This window comes from Mirounga angustirostris, unplaced genomic scaffold (assembly GCF_029215605.1).
Source record: "Mirounga angustirostris isolate CCGP_5_RB_7025 unplaced genomic scaffold, mMirAng1.0.hap1 SCAF_3, whole genome shotgun sequence".
In the NCBI taxonomy this organism is placed as follows: domain Eukaryota; kingdom Metazoa; phylum Chordata; class Mammalia; order Carnivora; family Phocidae; genus Mirounga; species Mirounga angustirostris.
Window position 1 is genome coordinate 85,202,505 of NW_026991711.1, and position 12,450 is coordinate 85,214,954.

The 12,450-nt window shown below is 44.5% G+C and overlaps 1 protein-coding gene across 1 annotated transcript in view; it reads right to left on the reverse strand.

Annotated features, from left to right (window-relative positions):
* The window catches only part of LOC123839173 (cytochrome c oxidase subunit 6A1, mitochondrial-like), a 79,212-nt gene extending 78,190 nt beyond the window's left edge, over positions 1–1,022 (reverse strand). The window contains exon 1 of the mRNA XM_054505896.2: positions 946–1,022. Within this exon, the coding sequence (XP_054361871.2) occupies positions 946–1,022 (77 nt within the window). The remainder of the gene's footprint in view (positions 1–945) is intronic.
* Positions 1,023–12,450: the final 11,428 nt, after the last annotated feature.

Genomic DNA, 12,450 nt, shown 5'->3' on the forward strand with positions numbered 1-12,450 from the left:
CAGACTAGCTGCACCAATTCAACAAGATAAGGCATGCTTGGGAAACACTAACACTGACCCTGGCTCATCCCAGGCACTCGGGGCATGTGGGCTGCTGTTGGTTGATTACCATCATTATCACTACTATGATGAATATGTTTTTTCTACTTTTCTCTGGCCAACAACCTTTCCTAGACCTCAACACTTCTATGCAAAACATCTTGGCATTTTTGTCCTATAAAACCATTATCATTTCTGGTGATTTCACTAGTCCTCACTGAGTGAAGCCTCAATTTCCCAGCAGGCCTCCCTGGTGGGGTGCTAAGTCACCACTTTCCTGGCAAAATCCATGAGTCGGCAACAAATTAGACTTTATCTTAACCGTGCATTTGTTGGGTACAAAGCCTGAGCTTCAGTCTAGGCCCTAAGGCTTGTTTAGACTTCCCATGGCCAGCCCAGAAAGCAAGTTTGAAGCAAACTACATTTAGCTTTTGGAAGTCAGGTTGAGAGAAAGACAAGACATGATTTTGCTAGATGGGTTTTCCCGGTCATGGTTGTTACCACACTTGGCTTGGAAAGGTGGTATTCCTTCGAAGAATCCCCCAGCCACCTAGATCACCTACGATATAATGTAAGGCCTTTATCTATTTCAGCCTTTAGTTGGAACATGTCTGTAGGATAGATTCCAAATATATCAGAAGGGGATTTTTAGGATGTATCTCCATCAAGAAAGTGAGACTTTTACAGATTTGATCAAATGTGGACAGACTTCTAAATTATTCAGTGTAAGAGGACGGGCCATGGCTAATTTGACTTTAAAAGCCATCCTGTGTAATTCCAAGCACATAGTATTTAATCAAACATTTTGATGAGTGAACCAGAGGATAAATGGCAAACTTTTTCTGCCTCATTCTATGAAATGAATTTCAAGTCCAACATAATTCATTTCATCAGCTTCATACTTACCTTGTCTTGTCCCAACTCGAGGCCCCTGATTCTAGCCCCTTGGCATTTCTGTGCTCACCTATATCTGTGTCTACCATGAAGCCAGTACTGAAAGTTCCATTTCCTAGCAAAGCAAATAAAAAGACAGTAGAACTCTAATGACCATCTTGAACCTGGGCCAGCAGGTGAGGCCAGCTGGACAATTAGGGTGAGGACCTAGCTTCATTTGTGCCTAGATCCTACAAGGGCAAGCTCAAGTCCTGCCCGCCTCTGAAACCAACCCTGCAAAAAAATGGGAAGACAGACCTGCCAGTTTACTTCAACCTCTATGGATCTGTGAAACTTCTCTGTGGGAGCCCAAGTTTATTTATTTCACTGGTCCCAGAACATAGATAGTTTGCATTTCTACATGATGCTTGGTCATCCTGTAATGGAACACATGAATACACGTGACAAAACAATGGGGATCAGACTTGTGGATTTCATGCAAAAGTAAAATAGATTTCTCTGCCACAAGAGATTCTGAGTCATCTTCTCTGCTTAAAAACAGTGTTGCATAGATTTGTTAGCTGTGACAAATGTACCATGGTAATGTAAGATGTGAACAGCAGGGGGAACTTGGGTGAGGTATATGGAACCTGTAGTATCTTTGCACGTTTTTTGTAAATCTAAAACTAGTCTAAAATGTTCTTAAAAGTTTATTTTAAAAAATAGTCTTAATCTATTTTCTCTCAGGGTTTTTAATATATAGTTTTTTACTTATCAAAATGAATAATGTTGCATACATAATTTTGAGTTCTATACTAACATTAGCATTTTCATGTTGTTATAAACTATTTGCAAACATTATTTTTAATGGTTTGATCATGATAATTAAACAGATGTATAATAGTTTAATTACACATTTCCCTTTGTTCAACACTTAAAAAAAAAAAACACTAGCAATGATTCCTAGGAGACCTTAGGTTATATAGAGAGCCACATTGTGCCAGAATCTTCTATTTCCTTTCTTGCTACAGCTTTGAGGCGCATGACCTTTCTGGGTTGGATTGCTGACTAAATTTGTCCTCGTTTGTACTGTTGGGGTTAATTTCTTCATAATGTTTGGATGAGAGATTCTGTGATCTGGCTTCCCTCTAACAATAGTACTCAGAAGTTTTTGTCTATCACATAAACCAGGCATTTTTTACAACTCCAGTATTCTTTCAAATAAGTCCAGACATGGTCCCAGATACTGCATTATCTCCTAACACAGTGGCCCTGGAACTTGCCATCAGCCTCCCACAGGCAGCTGAGAAAGGGAATCAGAGACCAAGGCTCTGCTGAGAGATGAGCTTGACCCCAAAGACTCCAACCAGGTTATCTGTATGGCTCTTATGAATGGCTCTTGCATGCAAGGCTGCTGCTCACTGAGGTTTTGGCTACTACACACCACAAGCACAGGATACAACCAGTCTTCCAATCCCTGGAAAACAAGGTAAAACCAACTACTGACTGGATTCAGACCACAGGACTGCTGCCACTGGATTTTGACTGGCATCAAGAAAGGCTATGGCATGTCACAGGGAATATAGGTGATATGTGTCAGCCAGGCGACAGAAAATTCCAGGAATATGACACTGTCTCTCCTGCTAAGATACCTCCGCAAAATTGTTTGGTCATTTTGTTGGTGGTGAAAATCCCCTTTCCCCTCACAAGGTAAGTGTGCTGTCCTGACTACTTAAAATGACCAGTGCCAATTTGCTTTTATAACAGGCTTGGCAAGTGTTTTGCCCCAGCGTTAGGTGCAATTTTTGTGTAATAAGAATTATAATGCCAAACTCCTCTTAAAAGCCCATTTTGTGTTCTGCTGATGACTGACTCAACAGAGTCTTGTGATTTAGCTCCTTAATTAGCTGACCCCCAGTTCATACCCATCCTCATTGCCCTCAAAATATATCATACGTGTAATACCTGTGAGCTTTATTTCCTGATGCTCATTTTTTTCCCCTGGCCCCTCCAAATGTGTACAGGATAGAGACTCTTTCCCATTCTGACTTATAATCTACTGTAAGTGTTACCTGACAAGAGTCTTTTAATGGAATTGCTCTTGTTACTGCTATAATAAAATCCGTCGAGAAGATGAAAAGCCAGCCATTATGGGCTCATCTCTTTTTCTTCTTAGGTGAGATTCTCACACACAGAAAGTTTTACAGCACATTAACATTGTTAATGTTATCCCAGGTTTGCAATTTCAGTAGCCAGGAGAGCTCTGAAACCCTGGGTGGAGACTCCCAAAGCTGAAGCTGAGCTGCTCACCGTGCCAGGTCCACTGTCTCCCAGGCAGGCAGCAGCGTGGGCCCTGCATGATCTGCTTTGCTTTCTTCAGTGTGTTGTAGGTGACCCTGAAACCCTACTAGGAACCAAGGTATTTCAAGGTGTTCCTGAGCCTGCACAGAGGTGTCTGAGGATGGAGAAGGAGAAATCTGTCAAAGAAAGGGCTGGGAAGTTTTGGACAAGGATGTTGAACAAACTTCACCTTAAGTATAATTGATTTGGAGTAATTGATTGTGTCATTGTGTTAAAAGGATTCTGTGCTCCATCTTTGCTCAACAGAAAAAAGAGCCATGTGTGCCATAGGAGCAAGCGTGAGGGAGGGGAGAGTCAAGGCACACATGCTTCTCATTCCTGAATTGCCTTCCCTTATCCAGGAAGGCAGACTGAACATTTCCTACTCTGCACTCACATGAAAGCAGAAAGTCAGAAAAACGTGACCTGAAAGAGAACAATGAGCTTGTTCCTATGTAATAATAAGATCTATGCCAGGGAACAACTGTGATTAAAGGGTAGGATTGTCTCAAACGGTGCCAAGACACTGCTGAATATGCTTTCCCAGGGGAGGAGAAGCCCTGGGATGGGAGCTAGAAGACCCGAATTCTCATTTTCTCATCTTTTCATTTTATTCGGCAACAGCTTTATGAGCATGCAATGTGCCAGACATGAATGTAGAGAATAAGACACAGTCCTGGCTTCAAAAAATGGCTGGGCTGATTTTATTTTCATTCTTCTTACCACCAACCATCTACATTTTCACTTAGGACAACATCTAGGCTTCTGTATCCTCTCAGCAGGAATATATCATGGACCAGCTTGGGTCAGACACTAGGCCAGGAGTGGCAGACCCAGAGTGCAGCAGGCAGCATCCTAACTTTCCAGGGCTTAGAGTGGGAAGGCAAGGAGGTGCTCCCAGAGGCGTCAGTGGTAAGGCATAGTGAGATGCAGAAGTGGGGGCACTCTTGCTTGGGGACAGTTGGGGATGGTGTTCAAGAATGGCTTGTCAAACTGAATTGTAAAAGGTAGAATCAGTACTCTCCAAGCAGGAAGGACATTGTCAGTGGGAAGAGAGGTTTAAGCAAAGATCCAGAGGTGAGGGAATGCATCAGGCATGTGCCACCTTGCACATATTTTTGTTCCAGCTTACTGCTGGTTATGAGCTACACTGAAATCAAAGGACAGCCTGGAGAGGTAGGCAGGGTCAGACCTGCAGGCACCTTGCGCCTTGCTCAGAATGTGTGACTTCATCTTGAATGGCAGAGTGCAGTCACATCTTGACTTAGAAAGCATCCTTATTCACAGCATGGAAGAGTCAGGGCTGGAGGGTAGCACTGGAGGCAGGCAGACCCAAAAGTGCCCATGGCTACAGTCCAGAGTGGGCAGCAGGAGGGTCACATTCCATCATCTGGCACAGGGCCTGGCACACAGCAATCGTTATTGAGTTGATGGACTCATGAAGAAGAAGTGGGTCAGTGAGGTGACACTGGCAATAGAAATGGGGAGTGGACAATGGCCCTATCACTATAATCAACTGGAAGGTGGAGCTGAGGATGGAAGAGCCATTAAGGAGCCCTCCCCTTCCTAAGCTTCTCTTTCTTCTTTGCGGAATAATAATGCAGGTCTAAATGTTTTCTATTGTTCCCTCAGATCCAATGTCCTGTCACTGGCTAAGCAAAATGTTGGTTGTCTGCATGAATTAGGAGATGTTATTTGGCTGACAACAACTTGCACACACTCGACACATAGAAAAAAGCTCTCTAAGTCAAAACGTCTCAAACTCTACACCCATAAGAGCCACACAGATGATGGGGACCCACAGCAGAACAGGTGTGAGGTGTCCTGGAGAACATGCTTGTCTGACAGTGCTGATGGTCCACACATCCAGGAGCATTGCTCCAAATGACGGAATCCCAGGGACTTAAGTAAGCTGGAGGAGGAAGAGGCTGAGGAAAGTTGGATGATTTCTACCCTTAGGCTTAAACTTTCAAAGTTGGGATCTTCTAAGTCTTCTGACCATCAGGCAGGGGCCAGAGCTCACATACCAGGAGGAGAAAATCTTCTGAGTTGAAAATCTTCTCATTCTCTTTTCTGTGTCTGTGTTTTGTTAAGTTCTTGTCCATTTTTCTTTAGGGATAAGCAGTAAAACCCTTAAAGCATGATGAATCTATGTGCTTAGCTCAGAGGAAAAGGAGGAATTGGGGATACTACATCCCCTTCTGCAGCCAGGGTTCTGAATAGAGAAACCATTTTCTTGAGGAGAGACAGACCAGGGCATCTTGCAGGGGAGGATAGTGAAGCCACAGGATGGGGTCAGAGACCAAGAGCAGAGCTACTGTGAGTGGGTCTGAGGAAAAGAAAGTCCAAGTGGGGGCTCCTCATGTGGGATCTTCTAAGGGGGGGGGGTGTTCTCCAAAGCCCCTGGTACAAATCTTGAAGAGCAGGGAGTTCATGTATGAACAACTTCTCAATGCTAACATTCTTCCTTGAGGTCCTTCCTCTGGTATTTTAAATTTACCCTCTTCTTCAATATATCTGCCCTTACACAAGGACACCTACCATCATGATGGCCCTTACAATGTCTCTTTGAGGTGGGAATTTTCACACCTCATTTCAAAGGTGGGAGGGTTTAGTCCATTAGATAATTGCCTAAAATCACACAGGAGATAAGGATAGAGCTGTGGATTGAATGCTGGCCTCCCTCACCAGCTCCCATTACTGACAACAGGGACATCCACATGGAGGCAGGCAGTAGGAAAGGACAATCCAGGTACACAGGAGAGCAGATGGGAACTAAAATTCAATCTCTAGCTCCAAGGAACAAGAATTTTGACTAATCCACTCACCAAATCCCCTGGGGCAAATAGCCTTAAAGGTTCCAACCTCAGGAATCACAGCTGCCCAGCCCTTGCTGACAGCTGCCTATCACCCCATAGCAGGCCTGGGGGTGCCTTCTAAGTAGGGGCTTGTTCATGGCCCTTTGCCTGACAGTTGATCCAGCATAATTATTAATAGCACATCCTTTTACACTCAAAATTATTCTGGTTTGGAGATAAATCATAGGTTTATCCTGCTCAAAGGGAAAGAAGCCACCAGCCAACCTTCCTGCTTTTGCAAGAGCTAGCTTCCTGCTGGTGGTCTTGCCTCCTAGAAGCTGGGACGACTCCTCTCCATGACACATGGGTTCACATTTTACCAGTGTCTACACCAGGAGCAGGAGTACCTAGTACCTAGTCTACATGCACAGGTTATGTCCTAATGTGTCCTATTCCTCATTCAGCCTAAAACAACCCTTCCCACTCATCACCTGGCTAGGTGTCCTTGGAGGTCCTTATCCTCAACTCTATCCAGCTGTCTCCACACTTGTCATTGTTGGGGTCAGGGCTCCCTCACTATGAACTCAGAGTCTCCCCTTCATGGGACCCATCCCTGCTGGATATAATGCATGCATGGAGGGACCCAATGCTTTACTCATCAAATCACACAGAGTCTAACACACGGTAAAAGAATAGCAAAGGTCTGTTGAGTGGATGAATGAATGAATATCTCTTTGTGTCTTCTGTCCTTCAAAAGGCTGGAGCCATTTCTCCCTTCTTTTTGTCCCCAGCACCCACATAAGCACCTAAGACAGAGTGTGCAGCCAGTAAACATCTGCTGAATTACCTGACACCTAACCTGAGCCAGGAACTGCTATTTGCACCTCAAGCCCATCTCAGGCAGAAACTTCTTCCTTGAGCCAGAATCATCTTGGTCTCATGAGCAGATCATCACTTAGCATTAGCAGTCAGAAAACCAGGGCTGAAGGATTTTCTCTACTACTTGGGAGCTGTGCAGTTTAGGAAAAATCACTTGTACTTTCTAGACCTCAGCTATAAAAGGTGAGGAAAATATGACTTGATTTACTCCCAGATGGCATAAAGATTCATACTATCCCCCATCCCACCCACAGCCCCCTGCCAAATCTTCTGTAGCTTTCTGTTGCTCACAAGATAGCTGGACACAAAGGATAAGGCACAGGATCTACAGGTCCCAACTCTTCACCCTTGCTCTCAGCTCACATGGCCTCCTGCCCAGGGGCCTCTTCTCTTCCACGCTGGAAACAAGCCCCCTCTATCCTTAAATGCTTGGCCTGCATGCTGCTGTCGTCCACTGAGGTGAACTTTGTATGTTCTTCACACCTGGAAGTGACTCAGCCACTTATCACATGTGGCTAGCACTGCACCTGTCCCTTAGTGTGTGCTCTGGGGAGACTGCCATGGAGCCATGTATAGGTCATCAGGCCCCACAATGCAGAGGACTCTGGGCATTACAGGTGTTCAGTAAGTCCTTGCTAACTGTAATCTCCAGTTGAGTTCCTTGTTTGAGTTCATCTTCCCCAACCCCCTAATCAAGAACAATGAGGTTCAGAGAGGACTGACCCTCGGTCACATGCAAGTCCCAGGCAGGGTGGGGCCACACCCAGGCCTCCTCACACTGCAGCCTCGTTCAAATTCACCATAGGGCCTTTTGTTCTCTATAAAAAATTTAGAAATTATTGATCAAAGCTCTCTGAACAATTACTTTTATTATAGATTTCATGAGACACTGCCTCTTTTTTTTTCCTCTCCTCATTTGACTTCTAGTTCAATTTCTTAAATGGATTATTTGTTAGGAAAAAATAAACACTGCACAACATAAACTGCAAAGCAGCACCATGATTTGCAACAAGAAGAATCACTTTGAGCAGCACTAGCTTCCTTGAGCAATAGCTATCCAACACTCACAGTGAAAGAGGACGTGAGAAAGTCAGGCTGAGTGTCCCTGGACCCTGATGGCATTCCTGAGAGCACTGTGCCCTGAAGGTATGAGGGACTGCCATCATTCACAGAGCATCCTTCATTTACAGGTAGTGAAACTGAGGCTCGGAGAGTGTTGGGGGGTGTCCAAGGTCACAGAAGGTGAGCACAGACCCAGATGCTCAGGTGTTCTCCATGACATTCGGGGCCAGTGAGTGATACAGGGCAGCAGGTTAGTGCCTTCAGGAAGGAAGGAGATGAAGGCCCAGACAAGCCTCAGGTCGCTGGAAGTGTCAATCTCTTGAACTGTTGTTTGAACCCATGTTGTCATGTTCTTTCCCACCGCAGAGGGCAGTGGGGAAAGTGTTGCCAGGGATTTTGGGCTGGGAAGGAATCATCCTACAGACAGGGATGGAAAGGTAGATCCACCCCATACTTCAGAAAGAAGACATTCCAGGGCCTGCCTTGGGCCTCTCCTGGGATACTCATTACAGACACAGATGGACATGTCTGCGCCCCTGACCCCATACTTCCCAGCTCACCTTAGTCTCCCTGGCACCTGGGTTTGCATTTCCAACATTTTCCTGAGCACTGTTGAGTGTCTGCTCACCCAAACCACTATGTAGGAGGGACTGGAGCTCCTCCCAGGCAGAGTGGAAGCTGACAGAGAAGGGAAAGACAGAAACAAGGATTTGGGGGGCAAGCCTGAGTGGGCCCTGTGTTGCAGGGATTAAGGCAATTCTCTGCTCTTTTCTTCATCACCCTCTTGACACTTTTCCTAAGCCAGATCTCCCTGATGATAGGGACTGCCTGGTTCTTATCAAATGCCAGAACTTCTTCCAGACAGAGCAAATCAGAATTTCTAGGAAAGTCGCCCACATTCTTAACAAGGACTCTAATGATCAGAAAGCTGGCTCACATCCCAGGCCCTGATTGGGCTGTGCACCTGTGGATGGAAGAAGATGGGCGATGGAAGTCATTACATTCAGGTGTGAATACGGCTCTCTTTCCACCCTGCCTCTCTTCAGCTGGAACTCCAAGGGCCAGGAGCCACTTCTATGCTAGATGATACCTGCCTGTGGTCTTTCTCTTGCCTCAAGGACACCAACTAGAGCTGGGGCTGGGTAGTGCAAGGCTGGCCTTGTCCTAGGTCAGCTTAACACCTGGCTCTGTATCTACCCTGCAGCTTTCCTCACATCCAGGTGAAATTTTGGTCTGGCAGGTGTGTGGGTATGTGTGCCAGGTGGGGGGCGTTGGCCACTGACAGATGAACAGGTCTGATAGCCTTTTTTGGCCTAAAGCTATTTAGGCCTGATCAGCTTAGGAAAATGGCATTCTCTACAAACACACACACACACACACACACACAAACACCTGCCCCCCGCCAGCTAACTGGGTGTCAAAGCTCCAGGTAAGGATCCAGGGTTCCTTGGCCTCTCCTTGGTGCCTTGTGCCTTATGGCTCTGGAGTAAAGAAATATGTTCTAGGGTAGAATTCTGGCCTTCCTGAGCACCATGGCTAACAGTGGCTTCCAGCACACCACATTCTGGCAGTGTGCAAGTGCAATCCATCCCCATTGAGGATTAAATGATTGCAGATTTCTCAAGCACCAGGATATACAGGTGCTATATAAATTATAATTTCCTGAGCCACAGTGAAAAGAAAGAGCCATATATTTCTCATAACAGACTTCTAAGCAGTTTTTCTATTTCTCTTTGTATTTTTTCTTTCCTGTCTAAGCCAGTGGTTCTCAAACTGTAATGTATCTGCTGAGCTTATGAAAAATGCAGATTCATACTCTCACCTACAGATACCCTGATTGTTTAGGTATGACCTGGAGCCCAGGAACATGCTATTTTAATAAGTGATGCAGGTGATTGGGAAGCACTGTCAGGGAAGGACCCCCCTCAAGGAGGCCAGAGTGGGGCTAAGCAAGACCATAGCTGTACCAGACAAGGCTGGAGGTGGAGCTGGGGCTGAAGTCCAAGCAAGGGAGTCCATGCATGGAGGGATCAGGGGTCATAATCAAGGCTCTTGACAAGCCCCAGGGTTAGGACAGAACAGGGTTAGTAGCTGTACAGCCTGTACTGGGTGGGGGAAGCTGGAGGGGCCCAGGCTTTTGCTGAGTGAGCTAGCACCTGACCTCTGGTGGGGTGCCTGCCACAAAGCTGAGACTAGTTTAAAGCAGATGAGCCAGACAATTTCCCCAGCACACAGCACTCTGCCTGACACAGCACGGCTGCTCAAAATGTATTTATTTGTTGGTGGGAGGAAGAAAGGAAAGAAGGAAGGAAATAAAATTGTAAGGGTCCCAATTTAGGCACTGGGTATTGCAAATTATTTTATAATTGCCGTCTTCTTCAAAATGACTTAGCTCATGCAACTTCCCAGCTTGGAGTCCTTCTCAACCATAGACCAGCAGGATGGTAGGGAGAAGACAGCTCAAGTGGTCAGCCAGGCTGAAGAGTCAGATGAAGCAGGGGGAAAGAGGAAGGGCCCAGGCGTGAGACCCCAGTCCATGCCTGCCACCACCCTAGAGGCCCTCAGACAAGGGATGAAATGGACCATGAATGTGAAAGCATTTTCAAAACAACTATACCCTGTGTATACGTGATAAAGCATTCCTTTATTTGATGGCCAGAATATTTTTTTAAAAAATAAAGTAACACCTCAGAAACATTAAAAAGCCATTTGGTAGAATGCTTAAACTGGCAAGGATTACAACTGAGTAACTAAACATGACCATTGCCCCAAAGATATTCCCTAATTGCTCCCAAAAGACAGTTGAAAAGTGTCTCTTTAGCAAGCCTGCATGCCTGCATATAAATAATATTGTCTATAAAATGAAGACAGAAAGGGCCACAATGATGTTATAATAAAGTCACCTAATTAAAACAGGATTTAGGAAAGTTAGAATTCCCTGGTAATATAGCCCCACTCATAATAACATAATTTTCCTTCACAAAAAATTATTGAAATAGGTACTATTTAAACCATGAAGTAAACATGTCTTTTTCAATATTAAACACGTTTCATTATGAGAAAAGTCATCCTGTCTGTTTCTACAATTTGTGTACTTAAATTTATAACCTCATCAGTAAAGTTCCACATTGTGTCACTCAGGGATTTGTTAAAATTTAATAAATGTCTTTGCTACTAAAATGTAAGAGTAAAAACTAAACACTGCCTGGGATGAGCTTTGTTAGCTGTGTGCCAATCAGGGGAGAAGAAATATGAAGTAAGGCACTTGAGAGAGTTGAAAATCAGTGAAGGGCTCCTTTAGGAAGCCAGGGGTCTCCCAGAGGGCACCAGACAGATTAAATTAATGGTTTTTCAGATGTGTCCTGAAATGTAATGTCACCAATGTTGCTGCTACACAGGAAGGGCACTCTGATTTTCCTCACATATCCATTTGTTGAGGTGGTGAGAAGGCAAAGAAGAATGATCACTGCAAGTCAACAGGAGATGTTAAAGGTGGGCATCAGACATTGCCTGCAAGTTTCCACTCAGGGTGTGAGCATCGGCCCCTTCCCTCCCCTCCTCTCCCCTCCCCTTCCCTCTCCTCCATTCCTCTTCTCCCCCTCCCTTTTCTTTCTGTTGCAGCAGCTTCATTGATCTGTAATTCACATACCATAAAATGCACCTAGATAAATGTACCCTTCAGTGGTGTTCAGTACATCCACAGAGGTATGCAACCTCACCACAATTTATTTTTATCATTCCAAAAAGAAACCCACTGGTAGTCACTTCCAAATCTCCCCATCTACTTTCTGCCTCTATGGATTGGCCTATTTTGAACATCTCATATAATATGTAGAGCTTGTGACTGGCTTCATCCACTGAATATAATATTTTCAGGTTCATCCATGTTTATCTGTGTGTCAGAGCTTCATTAATCCATTGTAGGGATATACCACTTTTATTTATCCATTCAGGAGTCAATGGACATTTGGCCTTCTGGCTATTATGAAAAATGGTGCTATGAAAATTCATGTACAAGACTTTTGTGTGTGTGTGGACAAAGGTTTTTATTTTTCTTGACTATATTGTGAAATTGTTGGTTGTGTGGTAATTCTGTTTACCTTCTTAGAGAACCTACCAAATTGTTTTCAGTAGTGGCTGCATCATTTTATATCCCCACTAGGAATGTCTGAAGCTTCCTATTTTTCCACATCGCTCACCAACACTTGCTGTCTTCCATTTTTTTTAAATTATAGTCATAATGATGGACGTGGAGGAGTATCTTATTGTGGTTTTTATTTGCATTTTCTTAATGACCAAAGATGTTGAACATCATTTCCTGTGCTTGCTGGCCATTTGTATATCTTTTATGGAGAAATGTCTTTTCAAGTCCATTTTTTTTAAGACTTTATTTATTTATTTATTTGAGAGAGAGAGAGAGAGAGAAACAGCATGAGAGGGGATAGGGTCAGAGGGAGAA